Source organism: Dreissena polymorpha, chromosome 15 (genome assembly GCF_020536995.1).
Source record: "Dreissena polymorpha isolate Duluth1 chromosome 15, UMN_Dpol_1.0, whole genome shotgun sequence".
Classification (NCBI taxonomy): Eukaryota; Metazoa; Mollusca; class Bivalvia; order Myida; family Dreissenidae; genus Dreissena; species Dreissena polymorpha.
In genome coordinates, this window is record NC_068369.1 from 62,688,429 (window position 1) to 62,710,816 (window position 22,388).

The 22,388-nt window shown below is 36.1% G+C and overlaps 1 protein-coding gene across 4 annotated transcripts in view; it reads left to right on the top strand.

Moving 5' to 3' along the window:
* Positions 1-22,388, top strand: part of LOC127860429 (attractin-like protein 1) — a 67,565-nt gene that overhangs the window by 31,631 nt on the left and 13,546 nt on the right. For 2 of the 4 annotated variants that reach the window (XR_008039792.1, XM_052398503.1), the window contains exons 14-24: positions 1,493-1,634; positions 2,926-2,976; positions 4,089-4,277; positions 5,290-5,496; positions 5,966-6,106; positions 7,025-7,118; positions 7,764-7,819; positions 9,542-9,636; positions 10,720-10,792; positions 15,164-15,315; positions 20,005-20,019. Coding sequence is in view for 3 of the 4 variants with exons in the window: in XM_052398503.1 (XP_052254463.1) it covers positions 1,493-1,634; positions 2,926-2,976; positions 4,089-4,277; positions 5,290-5,496; positions 5,966-6,106; positions 7,025-7,118; positions 7,764-7,819; positions 9,542-9,636; positions 10,720-10,792; positions 15,164-15,315; positions 20,005-20,019 (1,215 nt within the window). In the remaining variant the exon portion in view is untranslated. The remainder of the gene's footprint in view (positions 1-1,492; positions 1,635-2,925; positions 2,977-4,088; positions 4,278-5,289; positions 5,497-5,965; positions 6,107-7,024; positions 7,119-7,763; positions 7,820-9,541; positions 9,637-10,719; positions 10,793-15,163; positions 15,316-20,004; positions 20,020-22,388) is intronic. The other 2 variants (XM_052398504.1, XM_052398505.1) reach the window with 2 other exon arrangements.

The following is a 22,388-nucleotide window of genomic DNA, read 5'->3' on the forward strand; positions in this document are numbered from 1 at the left end:
GTAAAATTTTGTCCGGAGCATAACTCTAAATCTACTGAAGGGATTTTCTTAAAACTTGAGATATAAACAGATGGCAAGTAGAAGAAGTGCAGTAAACATGAACCATAACTCTTTCGGATGTAGTTTTTGAATTATCTCCCTTTATTTTTATTTTATTTATTTATAATTTTAGATTATATTTAATTTAATTTCATAGTAAATATTTTAGCTTGTCAAATTGTAATATCTCCCTTTATCTAATTTTACAAAAATATTTTAATTTGAACTCTGAATTGTTCACTGTAAAATGAACAGATGAGTTTAAGGAAAAATACAGTGATCAGAAACAGTAACTGTTTATAGTCGTCTTTATCTCCCTTTCTTTCATTTCCATATATTTTATTCTCTACAGCATAACTCCTACACTATATAACTAATTGATCCTTGAAATATAAATAGATGACACTTGTGCCATGTTTTACAAATATTATTCTACTCTCTAAAACAAATGTTGTCATACACGCAAACACATTTCGGCGGGGACTTGGCACTACTGTGACAAGCTTTTGTTTAGATCTTAGGAATGCTCCCGCAGTGGGGACCCTTTACCTTCCTGTTGCTAGCCTGATACCATATTCACTATGATATGCAGCTCATCAGAACTAAGTCGTGCTTCCTAGTCTGCCCGAAGCCAATCTCACGTTTGCTCATAAATGTTTGGATACGTTGAGGGAAATTCACATGAATTAGAATATATTGTGACAAAAAAAATAAAAACGAGCATTTTGTATCTTGTTAAATCTATGTTACCAGACCACATCTAACGGAGAAATTTTGGCTAGTGCTGTAACTTAAGGAACACTGTTTTTTATGCCCCCGGATCGAATGATCGGGGGTATATTGTTTTTGGCCTGTCTGTCTGTCATTTTATGTGTCACAAAACTTTAACCTTGGTCATTACTTTTGCAATATTAAAGATAGCAACTTGATATTTGGCATGCATGTGTTTCTCATGGAGCTGCACATTTTGAGTGGTGAAAGGTCAAAGTCATCCTTCAAGGTCAAAGGTAAAATATATTGCTTCAAAGCGGCGCATTGTGTTTCTGACAAACACATCTCTTGTTAATGGGTTAACTTTATTTACAAAATATTTTAATTAATAGTCGTTGATTTTGACTGTTTTTGTGGCTTTAAACAAAGTTTCAATCTTAAGCCAAGTAGTAAATAAAGCTCTCATTTTTAAACCATATTTATTTATCTCATCATGCTAGAATCAACTTTATTTCTACATGATCATGATTTGTCAGTGTCAATAAACAACATTGTTTTGCTGTTGACATACTATTGAACACACTAGCGAATGCCCACATTGTTATTTTTCAGAGGATGAAAATCCTTAATGATAATTCAATTAGTCTTTTGTGTATCAATTCTGTAACATTTTTCAAGTTTTCACACTTAAAGATTTACAAGCACATTGATTCAATTACTCCTTAGTCACTTCACTTTACAGTATGAAGTCACCAATTCCAGCATGTGTCTTGGCAAGTACAATAACATGTGTGGGTTGTTACAAAACTGCTTGGCCTGCCAGGAGGCTGAGGGCTGCTCATGGAATAAGCAGGAGAAGAAATGCACCTTCAGGGAATTAAGTGGTAAAAATCCGTAAATATTTATTTCAGTATTTCAAAGATATGAAATTAAAACTGACAGCATATACAAAAGTTGCACACTAATACCTTATTTGTTTTTTGATGTTGTCAAGTGAATGACCTTTGTATAATGCAGTGTCATAAATTAAAATTGTGTGTGTGTGTGTTTGTGTGAGCAATTTAGTGTTGAGCGCATATATCTTGTTGTATTAATTTGAAATTTAAGTTTACAAATGATCATTATATCAAGATGACTTGTCACATGCAACAAAATAAATTGACACAAATGATAATGATATCAATACATTAATATGGCACTAATCTTTAGGCATGAATATATAAAAATACTGTTACGGTACTCTGAATACTGGGTACATTTTATTCCGTAATGGAAGGGATGTTAGTCATTTGAAGCTCAACTCACTTTATGCACTGTTATTACCTCACTAAACTCTTGCACAGCCTGCATAAAATGCCTGAATGCATATGAATTTGAAGATTCAAGTGTATAATTTATGCTAAAGGAGTTCACAAGGGTCAGGTCCGTGTTGTCAAGCTATACTTGTGAGGAAAATAAGAAACACAATTCTTTGAAGAAGGAGAGCTAATTAATATGAAAGCTTTTGCTTTTTTGCTTTTGTATACTATCAAATCTGAGGATAAGCATTGAATCACCAAGCATGGGGCTCAAATTTTTTGTTATAGGACGATGTAAATAAAAGTTGGTATTCCTTTTCCATGCAATATTTTTTATATTAATTGTTTGAAAACAGTCTTCAAATATGGCTTACCATGAATTCCTATATATTAACAAGACTTTTGTTCCTATTTTGTGAAAATGACTGTATTTGGGAAAGAATAAAACTGCAGTTTATATGCAAATATTTTGTTCAACGATTGGTGAGAATTGTTTATTGCAATTTGGAAAACGTATTTACCAGTAACATTGACCTCTTTCGAAATACTGCCTGCAATGAATTAGTGCACACCTACAGAATTCTTCTAGACTGAGCCACAATGTATTAAACCAAGAGTGGAGAATCAAAAACAGACATAGACCCATGAAACATGCTTCAGGTTTTACACATCTACCGTTAACAAATGTTGCTGATTTCAATAATACATTTTCTAAATGTATAAATCTGTTATAGCGGTGGTAGAAGTCCGGTTACATTCAACAATTTAGCACTAAGAACGTTATAATGATAAGAACATTCTTTATTTTTAGTCTTAATTATTAAGAAGTGTGGGTTGTATAGGGACCATGACTTTACAAATAATTTTCTTTTTGCAGATGGGGTTCATGAACTAACCAATTTCTTTAAAAAAGTTTCAAGCAGTGCAGGTTTGTTTACTTTTATTATTTAAACTCGTAAAAGTTCATGTTTGAGCATGGAGCTAATGTATTTGCTTTACATTTCATAGACATTTTCTATGACAATACATTTGCTTTCCACTCAACAACTTGTCAGTGTTTGTTTAGTGTGCCTGCACTGCTTGTTTATCTTCAATAATTAACTCAATTTAATATTGAGATGATAATGATGCTGCAATTCTGTTAAAGGAGAAATGCAAATTTCTTTTGATATTTACAATTATGCTGCTTTTCACTGTTGTAAATGGTTTAAGTAAGCTCTATGAAGTTTAACATTTACATGTCAAATGGAATCATTCTTTTCCTATCAGTTTTAAAAACATGTTTAGTTTGATTATTTTGGTCTATAGATAAGAGCAACAGTCCTAGGGCTGGATTTCACAAAGCACTTAGAGGAACATTTTAGAGTTTATACTGAAATAGTTGATTACACATGGTTCAAAATTATAGGCATTTCTCATTGTGTTTTATTGTGGAGTGTGTACCTTAATCCTATGGACACATTTGTAAAAATATGTATATAAAAGCCGTTGAAGCAAGTGATGTAGAATAAAAGAATCCATGTTAAAAATGCTGCTCAATGCTTCAAGACTGTGAGTAGAATCCAGCCGAGATAAAATTGTTAATACAGTCCAAACCAAATTGCTTGAACTTGTGAGAACCGACAACAAAGTTTGCGCCTTCCGGAATAGAGCAAACTGATTTTGAACATTCTTTTGTTTACTAACATGAATCTGCAATATATTTGCATATCCAGTTGAAGAGTATTTTCCTAAAATCTGTACTACTTTTAGCTTTTGGAGTAATAAGAGCCAAGTATGTGCTTAATATTTTTCATTAATAAATATTTTCAGACAGTGACACATGCAATCAAACAAATATCATATGATACATAATATCAGCGCGTTTTTACGCAGCACATTTACGGTTAAATGTAAAAAAAGGAACAGCACTAAAAATGTTTGCAAATGCGTTTCAATATTAATGTAAGAACCAGCACTAAAAATGTTTGCAAATGTGTTTTAATTTTAATGTTAGAAACAGCACTAAAAATGTTTGCAAATGCGTCTCAATTTTTTTAGAGTTGGAAAAGGAGCCTGGGTCAGTGTGTGACGCGCCGTGCCAAACACACACGTCGTGTGAGAACTGCACGAAGTCCATGTGCATGTGGTGCAGCTCCCAAGAGCGATGCGTGGAGACCAACTCCTATGTGGCCTCATTCCTGTATGGCCAGTGCCAGGAGTGGGTCACCAACCAACCCAAGTGCTCTTGTAAGCCTTCTTGTTTGTCAGATTGTGTGTGAACGGGGCTCTAGAAAAATGGGGCTTAATGCATGTGGGTAAAGTGTTGTCCTTAATCAGCCTGTGTAGTCAACACACTGATGAGCCTGTGTGAATTGCACAGGCTGATCTTGAACGACACTTTACACTCATGCACTAAACCCCCCCCCCCCTTTCCCTTATTATGGGGTGTTGTTGTTTTTTCTGCTCGATGTGAGAGTAGCTTTGACGATGTTAGATTATTTACCCTTGGGACATACCCTTGGTTATAAACCACTGCCCCAGCACACTGTTTTACATAAAATAACATGTGTTTCTGTTAATAATCCATTAGGGATTTGTTGTGTAAGTTTCAAGTGTTGTTGTATTGCCATATTAAATATTTAAAATTGTATTTAAAATCTTGATTTATGTTGTCTTAATGTGGATGTAATGTGAGATATGTTTGCTCAGTTTCTGGTCAGAAAAACTTATTTACCTTCTTTGGAAGTAACATACATATATAATAATGCAACTTTCATGACAACAACTACATTTCACCTGTCTGATATTTTTTATTTAACACATTGATATAAAGACACAGACTGATTTCACAAATCAACTCTGCACTTTTTCTGTAATATCTGATTGCTCAACACAATTTTAGCCCTGCCCACCTTTATCATCTTCAGTGCAATGTTACTTGATTCCAAAGGCACTACACTTAAAACTTTTTGTAGGAATATTATTAAAAGGGTAAAAAAAATAATGATCCAGGCTAGAAGTTTAAAAATTGTTGATGTATGAGGGACATCATGATGTCAACAGCTCTGATGAGACAATAATTAAATAGTACAAACAATAAACATGCATGAACAAGTACATGAATATGAAATGTCACCCTAAAAAAATAAATACAATTTGTGCACTATAACATCATTTCATGGCTTAACAAGACAATGAAAGACTCTTGTACAGAATTCCACTCGTTGCGATATTTTAGAATCATGTCCTACATTCACAGCCACAAAGTGTTCAGACCTAGCAACCTGTGACGAGTGCAAGAACAACCCTGCATGTGGCTGGTGTAATGATGAGAGCAACACGGGGCTGGGGCGGTGTATGCAAGGGTCATACGTGGGCCCCATGACCTTGAACAATGGCACCGGTGAATATGAGGTGGACACCGGGATGTGCCCAGCTTTGAGGTGGCACTTTGTGGATTGTCCTCGTAAGTATGAATAGGGTAAAGAAGGAGAAAAGTATTAAGTATAAAAGCCTGTTGTTCAGCAATAAGTTTTCAAAATAATGTGTGATTGAAAGGCATTAGTTCTGAAAGACAAAAATTGATGTTTATTTTATTGGAAACCATGTCGGTTTGGAAGAAATATGTTTCAGTCCCGCTAAGGGAAGGCAGACTGCACAGGCTAATCTGGGACAGCCATTTTCAACCATGCATTAAACCCTGTTTTCCAAGTACAGTCTGCGCAGGAAAATCAGAGACAACTCTCTCAGCCTAGACTGGATTTTTGTTTCGAAAAGACTTCCTTTAAAAGAAAAATACTTTTTTTTGCAATCTGTGCAGGCAAATCTTTGATGCCACATTAAGCTTATGCATTAAGCCCCATTTTCCCAGATCAAGACACATTTGTATTTTATGTTGTTGTGTTCTAATAAACATGTTTAAACTGTACTTGCAGTGTGCCAGTGTAATGGTCACAGTTCCTGTACGAACGTGTCAAATGTCTGTGATGCATGCCAGAACCTAACCATGGGCAAACAGTGTGAGAGATGCATTGAAGGTTACTATGGAAACCCAAGAAATGGAGGCAAATGTTCAGGTAGATGGCAGTCACAATGTTAATTTTTATTTGGGCATCCATGTAATTGCTTAAGTATATTAAATGTGCTATTTACAATAAATAAAGGGTCAGTTCAATAGCATAGTTATGTTCTCTTTATTGTCCCCTACCGGTGAAACCGGAGGGGACTTATGGCTTGCGCTCCGTGTGTCAGTCTGTCAGTCACACTTTTCTGGATCCTGCAATAACTTTAAAAGTTCTTCATATTTTTTCATGAAACTTGAAACATGGATAGATGGCAATATGGAGAGTATGCACGTCATTTCATTTTGTTCCTACATCAAGAATTCTGGTTGCTATGGCAACAAATATATATTAAAAATAAAATAAATAAAAATTATTTACTGACTATGGTGGAGTTTCACCGGTAGGGGACAATATTGCTTGGCAATCTCTTGTTATACTTATGATGATATTTAATTAAGGATTACACTAATAGTGTACAATAATACTATGTTTACAACATCAGGAACCCACATATTGCATAAAATACCTTTTTACAATTGATAGTTTTGTTTCACTTTGTTACACTCAGTCATCATTCTTTACACTTGATTCCCAGTCTGGGCATGTATACAGTCTGCTATTTATCCATGACTGCACTACTAAATGTGTCTTGTTCTGAGAAAACTGGGCATTATGCATGTGCATAAAGTGTAGTCCCAGATTAGCCTGTGCAGTCCGGACGACACTTTCCACTTAAACTAGATTTTCGGTAAAAAGGGATTTCCTTTAAACAACAAATACCATTAATGCGGAAAGTGTCGTCCCTGATCAGCCTGTGTGGACTGCACAGGCTATTCTGGGAGACACTTTACGCACATGCATTTGCCCAATTTTCACAGAACAAGACATAAATAATTTATTCTACTAATGCGTATCTCTCTGTTTGTCCAGTGTGTAATTGCAATGGTCAGGCTGATAAGTGTAGCCATGAGACCGGGGCTTGCTACTGTCGTACCCGTGGGGTCAAGGGAACAAACTGTACAGTGTGAGTAATCTCTTCGAATATTTGAGCATCGCTATGGGAAAACTGGACTTTATGCATGTGCTTAATGTCTCATCCCAGATAAGTCTGTGCAGTCCACACAGGCTTATTAGGGGCGACACTTTCTGCTTAAATTGGATTTTTGCTAAAAAGACGCTTCATTTAAACGAAAAATTTGATAAAGCGAAAAGTATCTCCTTGATTAGCTTGTACATGCATTAAGCCCCATTTTTCCAGTGTAAGTCTCTTTTATGTTTTAGATGTTCAAACTTATGGTCTTTTTTTGCCTTTGGCTGCATTATGTGATTACTTCGTTGAATATATCCAATTTTCCTTTGACCATTCCTGAATTGTATAAAATTTATGGAAGATTTTTTCATTTTAGAAGTTGCTAAATTTTGGAATCATAAAGTATGAAAAAGATGCTTATTAACAAAAGTGTGTTTGACTTGTTTTACTCAAATTGCATACTTACAGATTTATACGATAAAATTGTCCAAGCGGTATGTGATATGGTATGAGATTTTTTGGATAGATTTTGTATCTTTACCTCAAAGACCAGTATATTTAACAGAACATACTGTCTTCTAGCTCAGATACTAAGACACGCCTCGCAAATGTTTAAATGTATTATTTTGATTGTTCCAGATGTGATGAAGAGAATAACTACTTTGGAGATCCAAACAATGGAAAAACTTGCTATTGTAAGTAATACCCCAGTTTAAGCATAAGTCTAAATTACTACAACATTCCCACTTGCCCATAAAACATTTTCTTTCTTTCTTATAAGCCATAACTAAAGCTCCAAATGGAATGGTTTCATATTGAAAAGGCATGGCATTAGAAAGTTGTGGTTTGTCATAAATTCAATTTGAATATAGAGACATAAATTTGATTGAAGACAGATGTTTAATCCAGACAAAGTTATGTTTATTATTATAAAATTTTGCAAATAGCTTTAATTTTCCATACATTTTCTTATCTCTCCCTGTTGTCCATGAATTGTTCTTACAATCCCTGTTGTCCATATATTGTCCTTAGTGTCCCTATTGTCCATCCATTGTTCTTAGCATTTTTGTTGTCCATACATTGCCCTTAGTATCCCTGTTGTCCATACATTGTCCTAAGTATCCTTGTTGTCCATACATTTTCCTTAGTCACCCTTATGTCCTTACATTGTCCTAAGTATCCCTGTTGTTGATTCATTGATTGTCCTTAGTATCCACTGTTTTCCATATATTGTCCTTAGTCACCCTGTTGTTCATACATTATCCTTAGAATCCCTGTTGTCCATATATTGTTCTTAGTATCCCTGTTGTCCATTCATTGTCATAGTCACCCTGTTGTCCATACATTGTCCTTAGTCACCCGTATGTCCATACATTGTCCTTAGTATCCTAGGTGTCGATGCATTGCCCTTAGTATCCCCTGTTTTCCATATATTGTCCTTAGTCACCCTGTTGTTCATACATTGTCCTTGGAATCCCTGTTGTCCATATATTGTCCTTAGTCACCCTGTTGTTCATACATTGTCCTTGGAATCCCTGTTGTCCTTACATTGTCATTAGTATCCCTGTTGTCCATACATTGTCATTAGTTAGCCTGTTGTCCAAACATTATCCAGTGTTTTTTTTCATCCAATTGAAAAAAGTATATATTTTACCCAAATGGGAGCTAAAAATTCCCAATGGAAGGTTTGCTAAGAAAAAAAAATCTCAATATTTTGTTTATCTTCCATCCATATAAGTTCAACCTTAGTAAATATAATACTGGACACACTTTTAGTCACAATTTTGAAGCATTTTTTAGCAAAACAACAACAACATTATTTCCCCAATTCCCGTTGTTCATACATTGTCCTCAGTATTCCTGTTGTCCATAGATTGTCCTTAGCATCCCTGTTGTCCATACATTGTCCTTAATATCCCTGTTTACCATACATCGTCCTTAGATTCCCTGTTTTCCATACATTGCCCTTAGTTTCCCTGTTTTCCATACATTGCCCTTTGTATCCCAGTTGTCTGTACATTGTCTTTATTATCCTGGTTTCCATGCACGATTCAGACACATAATTTGCATTCATTGCAAGATAACCTGAAAACAGACAACCTTTATGAATTGTTCATTAATGGTGATGGTATGTCTTATCAATCTGCGTGTTATTTTCATATGTGCTTGCATATATATTATTTAACTATTGGAGGATTAAACAAATCCAATTTAACATACAATTTTAAAGTAAAATCACTGTCCTTAGTATCCCTGTTTTCCATACAATCTCATTAAAATCTCTGTTTTCCATACATTGTCCTTATTATGGCATTTTCTCATACCTTGCCCTTTATATTCCTGTTTTCCATACATAGCTATTATTATTGCTACAGATTAATGTATGATTGTAACACATGATTCTCGTATGTTTCCAGACAACCTGAAGACAGACTACCAGTTCACATTCAACCTGTCCAAGAATGAGGACTTATACTACAAGGGAATCAACTTCATGAACATCCCCCAGGCTGTAAGTGTAGTGCTTTCAGAAATAAATACAAGCAGCGTTCTTGGAAAACTCAGCTTAATGTATGTGCATAAAGTGTCATCCCAGATTAGCCTGTGCAGTTTCCACAGGCTAATAAGGGACAACACTTTCCTCTTATACTGGATTTTCGTGTACAAGAGGCTTCCTTGAACTTAAAAATGCAGTTAAAGCGTGAAGTGTTGTCCCTGATGAGCCTGTGCAGACTGCACAGGCTAATCTTGGATGACACTTTATGCACATACATTAAACCCTGTCTACCAAGGGCAAGGCTCATATTGCTCATCCTCCCTTTGAATACAAAATAAATTGGGATTCATATTAGCTATGATGATTTAATGATTGAATTACCATAATGCTTTGACGTCAAATCTATTTGTCTTGGGCAGAGGAGAACTGCTTTAGTGTGTATAGATATAAATAAATAATAAGTGTTTAATGTTTAATATCGTTTATGATGTACACATCTATACTTGTTTTTATCGATGATAGGTAAAGCTATGAACATGTATATTTTCGCTATTGTGTAAGATCTGCTAAATTTTTGTTCATTATCTTGAAAAAATTGGCAAAGCTGAAATTTCTTACTAAAAAATTGTTTTTGTCCATACATTCCTGATTTATTTTTATTTCATAAATCGTTTTGGTGGATACATCTGTATTTAACCATTCCATAGTTTAGTCTTTAAGTATGATACAATATTTGATTGTATTGCTACATTGTATTTGCAAGTACATTTTGATACAGCTATTGGAAACCATATGAAGTTGATTGCGAAATGATTGGAGTTGTTCTAGTCCCTGACACATATTTGTGTCTTGTTCTGAGAAAACTGGGCATAATGCATATGCGTAAAGTGTCGTCCCGTATTAGCCTGTGCAGTCGACACTTTCCGCTTAAACTAGATTTTCGGTAAAAAAGGGACTTCCTTTAAACGAAAAATACCATTAAAGCGGAAAGTGTCGTCCCTGATTAGCCTGTTCGGACTGCACAGGCTAAACTGGGACGACCCTTTACGCACATGCATTAAGCCCAGTTTTCTCAGAACACAGCTTATTTGTTTGCAGAGCGACCGGGATGTGGATTTCACCCTCAATTGTTCCTCAGAGGAAGCCTTGATAAACATCACATATACATCAAGTAAGTGCTGCCTTTAAATGTGCATCATGTGTACATTTTACAGTATAAAAGATCAAAACTAAATTGGATTAATTTATTTAAGAGGCCATCCCAGATTAGCAGTCCACACAAATCGTTTATACAAGTGATTAAGGGGCTGTCCCAGATAAGCAGTCCACACAGGTCCTTTATACAAGTGTTTAAGAGGCCATCCCAGATTAGCAGTCCACACAAGTCCTTTATACAAGTGTTTAAGGGTCTGTCCCAGATTAGCAGTCCACACAAGTCCTTTATACAAGTGTTTAAGGGGCCATCCCAGATTAGCAGTCCACACAGGTCCTTTATACAAGTGTTTAAGAGGCCATCCCAGATTAGCAGTCCACACAAGTCCTTTATACAAGTGTTTAAGGGGCTGTCCCAGATAAGCAGTCCACACAAGTCCTTTATACAAGTGTTTAAGGGTCTGTCCCAGATTAGCAGTCCACACAGGTCCTTTATACAAGTGTTTAAGGGGCCATTCCAAATTAGCAGTCCACACAGGTCCTTTATACAAGTGTTTAAGGGTCTGTCCCAGATTAGCAGTCCACACAAGTCCTTTATACAAGTGTTTAAGGGGATCCCAGATTAGCAGTCCACACAGGTCCTTTATACAAGTGTTTAATGGGCTGTCCCAGATTAGCAGTCCACACAGGTCCTTTATACAAGTGTTTAAGGGGCCATCCCAGATGAGCAGTCCACACAAGTCCTTTATACAAGTGTTTAAGGGGCTGTCCCAGATTAACAGTCCACACAGGTCCTTCATACAAGTGTTTAAGGGTCTGTCCCAGATAAGCAGTCCACACAAGTCCTTTATACAAGTGTTTAAGGGGCCATCCCAGATTAGCAGTCCACACAGGTCCTTTATACAAGTGTTTAAGGGTCTGTCCCAGATAAGCAGTCCACACAAGTCCTTTATACAAGTGTTTAAGGGGCCATCCCAGATTAGCAGTCCACACAGGTCCTTTATACAAGTGTTTAAGGGGCTGTCCCAGATTAGCAGTCCACACGGGTTCTTTATACAAGTGTTTAAGGGGCCATCCCAGATAAGCAGTCCACACAGGTCCTTTATACAAGTTTTTAAGGGTCTGTCCCAGATTAGCGGTCCACACAGGTCCTTTATACAAGTGTTTAAGGGGCTGTCCCTGATAAGCAGTCCACACAAGTCCTTTATACAAGTGTTTAAGGGGCCATCCCAGATTAGCAGTCCACACAAGTCCTTTATACAAGTGTTTAAGGGTCTGTCCCAGATTAGCAGTCCACATAGGTCCTTTATACAAGTGTTTAAGGCTCTGTCCCAGATTAGCAGTCCACACAGGTCCTTTATACAAGTGTTTAAGGGGCCATCCCAGATAAGCAGTCCACACAGGTCCTTTATACAAGTGTTTAAGGGTCTGTCCCAGATAAGCAGTCCACACAGGTCCTTTATACAAGTGTTTAAGGGGCCATCCCAGATTAGCAGTCCACACAGGTCCTTTATACAAGTGTTTAAGGGTCTGTCCCAGATTAGCAGTCCACACAGGTCCTTTATACAAGTGTTTAAGGGTCTGTCCCAGATTAGCAGTCCACACAGGTCCTTTATACAAGTGTTTAAGGGTCTGTCCCAGATTAGCAGTCCACACAGGTCCTTTAAACAAGTGTTTAAGGGTCTGTCCCAGATTAGCAGTCCACACAGGTCCTTTATACAAGTGTTTAAGGAGCTGTCCCAGATAAGCAGTCCACACAAGTCCTATATACAAGTGTTTAAGGGGCCATCCCAGATAAGCAGTCCACACAGGTCCTTTATACAAGTGTTTAAGGGTCTTTCTCTGATTAGCAGTCCACACAAGTCCTTTATACAAGTGTTTAAGGGGATCCCAGATTAGCAGTCCACACAGGTCCTTTATACAAGTGTTGAAGGGGCTGTCCCAGATTAGCAGTCCACACAGGTCTTTTATACAAGTGTTTAAGGGGCCATTCCAGATTAGTAGTCCACACAGGTCCTTTATACAAGTGTTTTAGGGTCTGTCCCAGATTAGCAGTCCACACAGGTCCTTTATACAAGTGTTTAAGGGGATCCCAGATTAGCAGTCCACACAGGTCCTTTATACAGGTGTTTAAGGGGATCCCAGATTAGCAGTCCACACAGGTCCTTTATATAAGTGTTAAAGGGGCTGTCTCAAATTAGCAGTCCACACAAGTCCTTTATACAAGTGTTTAAGGGGCCATCCCAGATTAGCAGTCCACGCAGGTCCTTTATACAAGTGTTTAAAGGTCTGTCCCAGATTAGCAGTCCACACAGGTCCTTTATACAAGTGTTTAAGGGGCCATCCCAGATTAGCACTCCACACAGGTCCTTTATACAAGTGTTTAAGGGGCTGTCTCAGATTAGCAGTCCACACAGGTCCTTTATACAAGTGTTTAAGGGGCCATTCCAAATTAGCAGTCCACACGGGTCCTTTATACAAGTGTTTTAGGGTCTGTTCCAGATTAGCAGTCCACACAAGTCCTTTATACAAGTGTTTAAGGGGCCATCCCAGATGAGCAGTCCACACAAGTCCTTTATACAAGTGTTTTAGGGTCTGTACCAGATTAGCAGTCCACACAAATCCTTTATACAAGTGTTTAAGGGTCTGTCCCAGATTAGCGGTCCACACAGGTCCTTTATACAAGTGTTTTAGGGTCTGTCCCAGATTAGCAGTCCACACAGGTCCTTTATACAAGTGTTTAAGGGTCTGTCCCAGATTAGCAGTCCACACAAGTCCTTTATACAAGTGTTTAAGGGTCTGTCCCAGATTAGCAGTCCACACAGGTCCTTTATACAAAAAATGTCTTACATGCATTAACCCCAGTTTTCCCAATGCATGGCTCAAATGCCTTTAGGATTGCAATCAATTGATTAGCTTTCATCTTTCTTCTAACGCAAGATTTTCAGTATAATTGAAAAAAAAATCATGTTTTTCAAATGTGCTAAAAAGTTATCTTAAAGTAGGAATGGAAATAATCTGAAATCAGGTTTAAAATGAGATTCAATAAATTATACAGTCAAGTTACCATTACCGGATCATTACCCATAGCGGATCACTTTGATGCTCAATACTGTGTATCGTGATAAACAGTTGACATTTTTAGATTATATTTTGCACACAGCATCTTCAAGTCCTGTTCTTTAAAACGCATTGATTGAGTCATAATCAGAGCTACTCTTGGTCAAACATTTCGGTATGTTTTGCTGAGATGTATATACGACTTTGTTGACTTCCGTCTCACTTCCAAATCGAGGTTGAACATTTTTCACGGCCACATGCTATAACTCTGTTGGAAAGTAAGAAGTTTACGCATTAATTTAAAGGCCATTTAGTAGTCTTTCTGCCTGCAAAAGTCCATTTCAGTTTGATATGTGTTTAAGATTTTACCTTAGTGAAATGAAGAATTAGGGCAATAACGGATCAAGTGTGATAATATAAGTATTGATTCAAAGTCATGTAATATATTATATTAAAATATATGCAAATCTTGTTGATTCTTTCAATAAATGATCTCAGTCTTAATGTTTTATGTATGTTCCATGTTCAATATCGATGATTAGATATGATTCAAACAATTTACATGGTTTATAAGATGCCCATATCTTTTCGATCTTTTAAGGATTTTCAACAGATAATTCACACAAGAACACCATGCGTAAATTGTGGATACAATATGACATATAGAAAACAATTAATACCAAAAAAAGAATAAAATTTATAACTAGCAATTTAACTTGGTCATTGTAAACAACACATTACATGTTTCGATAGTTTAAATAGCGTGTTAGATGTCCCCCTGAGTGGTTTCAGTCGCCTGATCCGTTAAAGCTACAACTGATCCGTTAATGCATGAATTATGCGGCGAAAAAAAAGGTGTCACAAATACATTTTGCCTGCGTTTAAAAATAAGACTATGTGCTGAATCAGTAAGCAAAATTAATATTTAATCAAACTGTTGTAAAAGAAGTCTCAAAACATTTATTGCTTTTCACCAGAACAACTTAATTACGCTACTGATCCGGTAATGGTAACTTGACTGTACATATAATTAGAAAACATTATTAATGTTTTTAAAGGAGATTTACCAAAGAAACAGTTATAGAAAAAGAATAACAAAGGAATAGAAATAAGCAACATAAAAAGCAGATATTACCTGGATAAAAGGACTGCAAATAGCCTAGCATGACTCATGAGGATGAGAAACAGAAATAACTAGGATAAGGCACAGACATATGTTAGCAAAACCTAGCATTACAACTAAAGTAACCTAACATGAAGTAAAAATATACCAGCATATTAACATTTGCAGATTGGTCCACACATGTACCGGTATATTCTGACTTTTCAGGGTCGCGACCTCAAGAGCAAGTTCTTACCTCAGGATACCAGTGCAGGGTATACAGAGCCAAGTTTGAACACAAAGATTACGACTTTGGTTCTAACGAAAATGTCACCATCTACGTCTATGTATACAACTTCACTACACCATTTTGGCTCCAGGTAGGGGTATTTATAGCTACTGTTGTTGGCTTAACCCTTTTCCGCTGAGAAATGGCCATAAAAGCAGAACAGCCTTCAGGTGTTGTTCTGTTTGATGCTTATCAGTATCTTGTAGCATTTGAAATGAAGTCTCTTAAACTTGAATCTGTTAAAAAATCTTTTTAATTTAGTTTGATTTTCTAAGTATCTAAAAAAGAGTCAAACTGGGCCTCTGAGTGCAAAAGGGTTAACATAGTTGCTGCATTTGTTCAGGATTGTAGAATGTAGCTAGGTCAGTTGTTGTCTTGCAATCTACTGTAAACTATGCTCAGCTGGATTAGATACTGACAAGAATTGTACCTATCACTTGTTGCCAGCAGTCCATACTTAGAAAACTCCTTTCTGTGAACATTCATCATACCTGAAACTTTTTACTGATAAATACTTGAAATCTCTTATCCAAGGGTCAAAGTTTATAATGGAATTCCGGATTTTCTGCATTGTCCCGGGCCGTTTTTCCAAATCGTGTTAATCCGATGAGATATTTTTTTTGGGGGGGGGGGGGGGGTACCACATATATTGGCCATAATGCCAGCGGACCAAAAATACGTTCCAGATGGTTCATTTATCTTACGCGGAAGCACGGGTACCGTAAATGTCCAGCGTTTATTCTCATCATCCATATATCTATTGGGTTATTTCATTGGTCGAAATAATTCAATGTATCCAATAGAAAAAGTCGATATTTCCGCGATGTTTACAGATCAATAGAAGTTGGAATCACAGATATTCTCTTGGAATTTTATTTGTTTTACTTGGTTATTGTCGGACTTTTTGCGTATATTTAATGCCAATGAGAAGTTGTGTTTAGACTTAAGTTGAGAAAAATGGCAATGAGATACTTGCCTGTCGAATATAATGTGAAAGAACTTGAACAAGAACTAGTAACAAGGTGCAAAAAATAAGTGGCACTGGGAATGGTTACACAAGAAAGACTACGGGCAGGTAGTGGGGGAACTGGTTGAGGAAAGTGGAATCTTGTGGAAAAGCGGTTTGTGAAGTTTGTAAGAAAACCCTGAATTATCAGTCTAGTGGGAAGAAGGCATTCAGTCTCCACGCAGAGGACCCTAATCACATAAAGAATATAAGAACCATAAAGACCAACCAGGTAGGGTTTTTATTTTTTTTAAGCTAACACCCTGAATTTGGTCGTATTTTCTGTTGCTAATGTTTACTGTTTGGCTTGTTTTGAATTAAAAATCGGCAAGATAGATCTAGCAAATTTGCCAAAATATTTTATTAATAACGTATGATTCATTGATTGTGAGCTTTTAAAACATTTTGACCTTTGAATAAAGCATAAATCAATAAAAGAATTTTAACAGTAATTGAAAATACGACCAAATGCGCCATTTTTGCTGACTGGGACAGGTCTTTTTTTAGTTAAATAAAATATTTTATTATCCCCTACATATGAGCCCAGCAGCAAGAAATGTTTTTTTTTTTAACTTTTTGTAAAACTTATGGACAACCTATGTCAAAAATATACATTTATTTAGCAATCACACAAACAAATATTCGTACAAAAACCAGTGGAACCCATGTCGAATCTGTGAATATAAATGGTGACTACCATTTGATTCTGCATGTATTAAATATGTATTATTGAGTTGTTAAAGTATGTGTGAAAAATATAATAATTTGTAATGACTTTCAGGTTTTACCGGGCTCTTCAAAAGCAACACCTGCAGTCGAGTCCATGCAGTCAAGTCCATGCAAGACAGAGTTGTCAGACAGAGGGTGCATGTGTCAGCTTTTCTTAGTGAGCATTGCCTTCCATTTTCCCTTGCAAGTGATATTTTAGAACTGTCCAAGTGACTAGCCAAGGACAAACCAGCCTTAGAGAGAGTTACTTTGTCGCCTACCAGTTTGACATACATTAATACACACGGACTGGCGAAATTATTCAAGGAGGAACTGAAGCTGAAAATGAAAAACAGATTTGTATCACTAAATCTCGACGAAGCAACAAACAAAAATAATGACAAAGTGTTGAATATTCTTGTCCAATATTTTGATGTTGAGAATAATAAAGTAGCCATTGACAATATGCTACAGAGATATGGTGTTGTTAATATTGTAAATAGAAACGGATGTTTGTAACATAAATTAGCAAGCAATAAAAACTATATGAGACAGTGTTTTTATATGTCACTATTGCTTAAGTATAATCAAAAAGTTCCTTTGCATACAGTTGAAAATATAAATAGAAAATGAATTGCCTTTTGACTAACTTTTGTGTGTTCCTTATCAAAAACATGAAGCTTTTTAAATATTTGTGTATGTTTTTTTTAAGAAAATAGAATTACCAGTACAGCTACAGGCACCCTTTAAATGCGTCGAATCCAGGAGCTCCCGGGGGCCTCTGGCCCCCTGGACCCCGGCCCCACCAAGGGCCCTGCGGCCCCAAGGCCGTTCAGGATTTTCAAAATTTCAAACTTTGACCCCTGCAAGTTATCACACATGCATGTTGCTTGCCCTGAGCATGACCTACCTGGCGTGTGAGTGGGTCTTACACTGTATGTTAGGACCATAACCACAAAATATCTCACCATACACAGGGTTTGCACAGACCTTGAAAAGTGCTTGAAAATCAAGGTTTATCTTGAAAAGTGCTTAAAAACGATCTGGAGTGCTTAAAAGTGCTTATTTTCAACCATAGCCTTGAAAAGTGCTTAGAAAGTGCTTGAATTTGGCTGGAAAAGTGCTTGAAAATGAAACAACAACAATTAAAAATGTTAAAAACAGATTCATTATTTCCAAGCTTTCAGATAATAATTTAGCGAAAAATGTTGTCAGTATTGGACACTAAAATAATATACATTTTTCAGTATGTCGGACTAAAAAAGTGCTTGAATTTGGATTTTTTTCCCTTGAAAGTGATTAAAAAGTGCTTGAATTTCATTCAAGAAAATCTGTATGAACCTTGATACAGTCAGTTTAACCCTTATCCTCTTAGATACGTATTTTCATGCATTATTAGTTTCTTAGAAAGTTATATTTTATTTAAGACCTTTCTTACTCAAGTTACTAGATTCTAGTTTTTAAGGCTTGACTTTTAAACCTTAGATACTGATGAGCAACAAACAGCATAAAACCTGAACAGAATGTGAATTACTCGCAGGCTGTTATGCTTTTATGCTGTTTGCACATAGCCATTTTCACTTTGCTTCTAAGTGGGAAAGGGTTAAACAATCTCTTTGCCATAATTATCAGTTAATTAAAGCTAACATTGAGTTTTAAAACTTCCCATGTTGACTCATTGATTTTTTGTAAACACCATAAGTTTTGTTTTCTTCTTTTGTTTTACTCAAGTATTTGCATTTATGCTTAGAGTGTGTGTATTGCTTTTTTGTTAGACATGCAATCCTTTAAACATATCTTATATACCTTTTCTAAAACAGTTGCAAGTAATCTGTTCAGATTATGAAGACAGTATGATATTAGCTTAAATCTTTTTTAAAAGATGAAAAGAAAAACAAAGAAAAATGACAAGACTCTTGTTACTTGACTGATATGATCTACTCTGTAAGATCTGACATGGTTGCAATTGAAGATTGTACTTGACTGATATGATCTACTCTGTAAGATCTGACATGGTTGCAATTGAAGATTGTACTTGACTGATATGATCTACTCTGTAAGATCTGACATGGTTGGAATTGAAGATTGTACTTGACTGATATGATCTACTCTGTAAGATCTGACATGGTTGGAATTGAAGATTGTACTTGACTGATATGATCTACTCTGTAAGATCTGACATGGTTGGAATTGAAGATTGTTACTTGACTGATATGATCTACTCTGTAAGATCTGACATGGTTGGAATTGAAGATTGTTACTTGACTGATATGATCTACTCTGTAAGATCTGACATGGTTGGAATTGAAGATTGTGCCCTTATTGTAAAAAACACACTTGAATGACACACCCATCCTCAGACTTGGCAGAAAGTTGATCTTGTATTGTTATTTGTATTAAAAAGCATTAAAAGAGAATTAAAATTGGATTTAATTCTTATGTAGCTACACTGTGATTTGTATATGCACCAGAGCAAAAAAATCTTTCTGTGGCACAGTAGGATGAAAACACTACAGATATCAACTTAATTCCTTCTAGTTTTGTAAGATTGGAGAAAGAAGCATAAACTAGTGGTAATCAGAATACATGTGTGGAAAAACAATAATGCAGGGTTTAAAAAGTCGGATTACATAGTTTGAATGTAGTTACAAATATAATCGCCTCACACAACATTCGATTATGCTTTGAATGAATCAACATTATTGTTTTATGCAAAAAATAAATATTTTTGACTCAGATGAATGTGCTCATTTTGAGCCGCCACATTTTCATGTATAATGCTATTGTTTTGTAAGAATAGACAAAGTGTAGAAAAAACTACATGTAATCAAAAGTATTTGGGTACAGCTTTTCATTGAGTTCTAGAGTATAATACCTAAGAAATTGAAAGTATTAAAACTGCATTATAATTAAATAATTTATTATCACAGCACATTATATTGAATCAAAGTGTGCATTATTGTTATTTGTTGCTTTCATTATTTCTAAAAGGTGATAATCTAGGGTATTTGTGTCGTGTCTTTCGTACACTCAAACAACTGAAACTTCTTTTTTTTTCATTTGCAGGTGTCATTTTCACAGGTTCAGTCTTTTGAAATCTTTCCTGCAAACATCCTAGATTATCATTCTCAGTGAGCCTGGCTCTGAATACACAAGGTTGAATGCATGTGCATAAAGTGTGATCCCAGACTAGCCTGAGCAGTTCGCACACGCTTATGAGGGACGAAACTTTCAGCTTTTATTGTGTTTTTACATTCAGGGAGGTCACTTCTTAGCAAGAATCCAGTTAAGACAAAAAGTGTTCTTCCTGAAAAGGACTACACAGGCTATTTTGGGACAAAATTGTATGCACATGCATTAAACTCCATTATCGCAGATCGAGGCTCAAGTATTTTCTCTGAGCTCTACACCTATAGGCTCTAACGATGCTATGCTATCAAGAAAATGGATTCAAATGTCGGACCTGAATTTTGTTAATGTGCAAAGCGATGAACAATTCCAAAACATTTAGATGAGCAAAAATGTAAAAATGATCACCATTAATGATTGAACGTTTGTATGAGATAATTTTTTATTCATTCTGTTTTAAGCTCACCTGAGCACAACTTGCTCATGGTGAGCTTTTGTGATTGTCTGTTGTCCATCATCCTTTGTCAGTTTTCTGTGCAAAATTTTTGTCCAGGCTATTTCTCAGCAACTAATGACCGGAATTCAATGAAACTTTATGTGAAGCTTCACTACCAAGAGGAGATGTGCATATTATCAGCGGGTTCTGGTCGGATGATTTTTTACAGAGTTATGGCCCTTTGAAATTTTCCATTAACTGTACATAAAGTGCAATTCTTGTCCGGGCTATTTCTCAGCAACTAATGACTGAAATTCAATGAAACTTTATGGGAAGCATCACTACCAAGAGGAGATGTGCATATTATCAGCGGGTTCTGGTCGAATGATTTTTCAGAGAGTTAAGGCCCTTTGAAATTTTCTATAAAAAAATTATTGTCCCCCCAACTACTGTGCCCTCAAGACGTTTCCTTTTATCTGAATATATAGTGCAATATTGTGACAAAAAAAAACTTTGGGGAGCATCACCCGTCTCCGACGGTTTCTTGTTAGTCAAATGTTAATGAAACTTGGTCAGAGCATTTGTTCTTATGATATCAGGGCTGACATAAAAAATTGTTCCTTTCCCTTGAAAAAACGTGGCAGCCTTTGGGCGGGGTGTTTTTCTTTATATGGCTATAATACAACCTTGTAAGCACTCTAGCAGTCGCATTTATGGTACAATCTTTATGGAACTTGGCGTCTGGGCATATTTCCTAAAATGACTATAGTTAAATTTTATATAAACGCTAGAAGACACATTTGAAGTGCAATCTAAATGAAACTTAGTCAGAATACTTGCTCTAGTTGCTTTTCAGTTGAGTTATGCTAATCTTTACGCTATATAAGCCAAATTTATTGGCCAATCTTCATGAAACTTGTTCAGAACATTTTGTTTCTATGAAATCTCGGCTGAGATTGAAATTGGGTCATGTGAGCTCAAAAACTAGGTCACTAGTTTAAATAAAAAAACACATGTTAATACATGTACTGTAGAATTCACTTTTTGGTCCAATCTTCATGAACCAGCTCACACTTTTTCAGAATTGTCTAGTTTCTTAGGTCTCAGGTGAGCGCCTCAGGGCCCATGGCCTTCTTGTTTTCAGTTTAGAGTTCCTTTGATCGTGTAGCATCATAACTTGGCATGCATGTGCTTAACAGTGATTTGGTAGCTTTCACACTTCAAGCAATAGCTGTATCATATATAAAATTTACTGTTACCTGCTGCATTATCATTCCCTTATATTTATCTGAATATCCTTTTCTGTTTGCCTTTTGCAACTAAAATGAAGTAACTTGGTGTTTTAAAATACTGTTTTGGTTGTGAACATGTTTCTTGGAAGCTTCATTGCACATGATTACCATAGATCAATGCCGTCTGGACATGTGGACAGGGTTCTCAAATGTGGGTGTCCTATCAGCCTGTATACAAAGTAACATTGTGCACCATTGTAAGAACTAGGGCATGCACATATGTATGTTCTGCAGGCAGCTTTTTCACATACTGGTATATGAGCTTGTATCTGGGAAAACATGGCTTAATGTGTGTGCGTAAAGTAGCATTCCTGATTAGCCTGTCAGTCAGCACAGGCTTATCTGGGATGACAAGTTCCGCTTGTATGGAATCATTCGTAATTCTCTTCTTAACAAAACTGCAGTCTGGTTAGATAATGTTGTTCTAGATTAGCTGGCTAATTTCTAAAGTATTGTTTTCTCAAAGATACTCCCATATATGTGTATTGCAACTTTACAAGTTTATACTGTATTAAAGAATATTCTGCATTTCCATATTAAATCAGTAATTATCTGTGCTTGGTGTTTATTGCTGTCAGTATTCTCTGCAGATA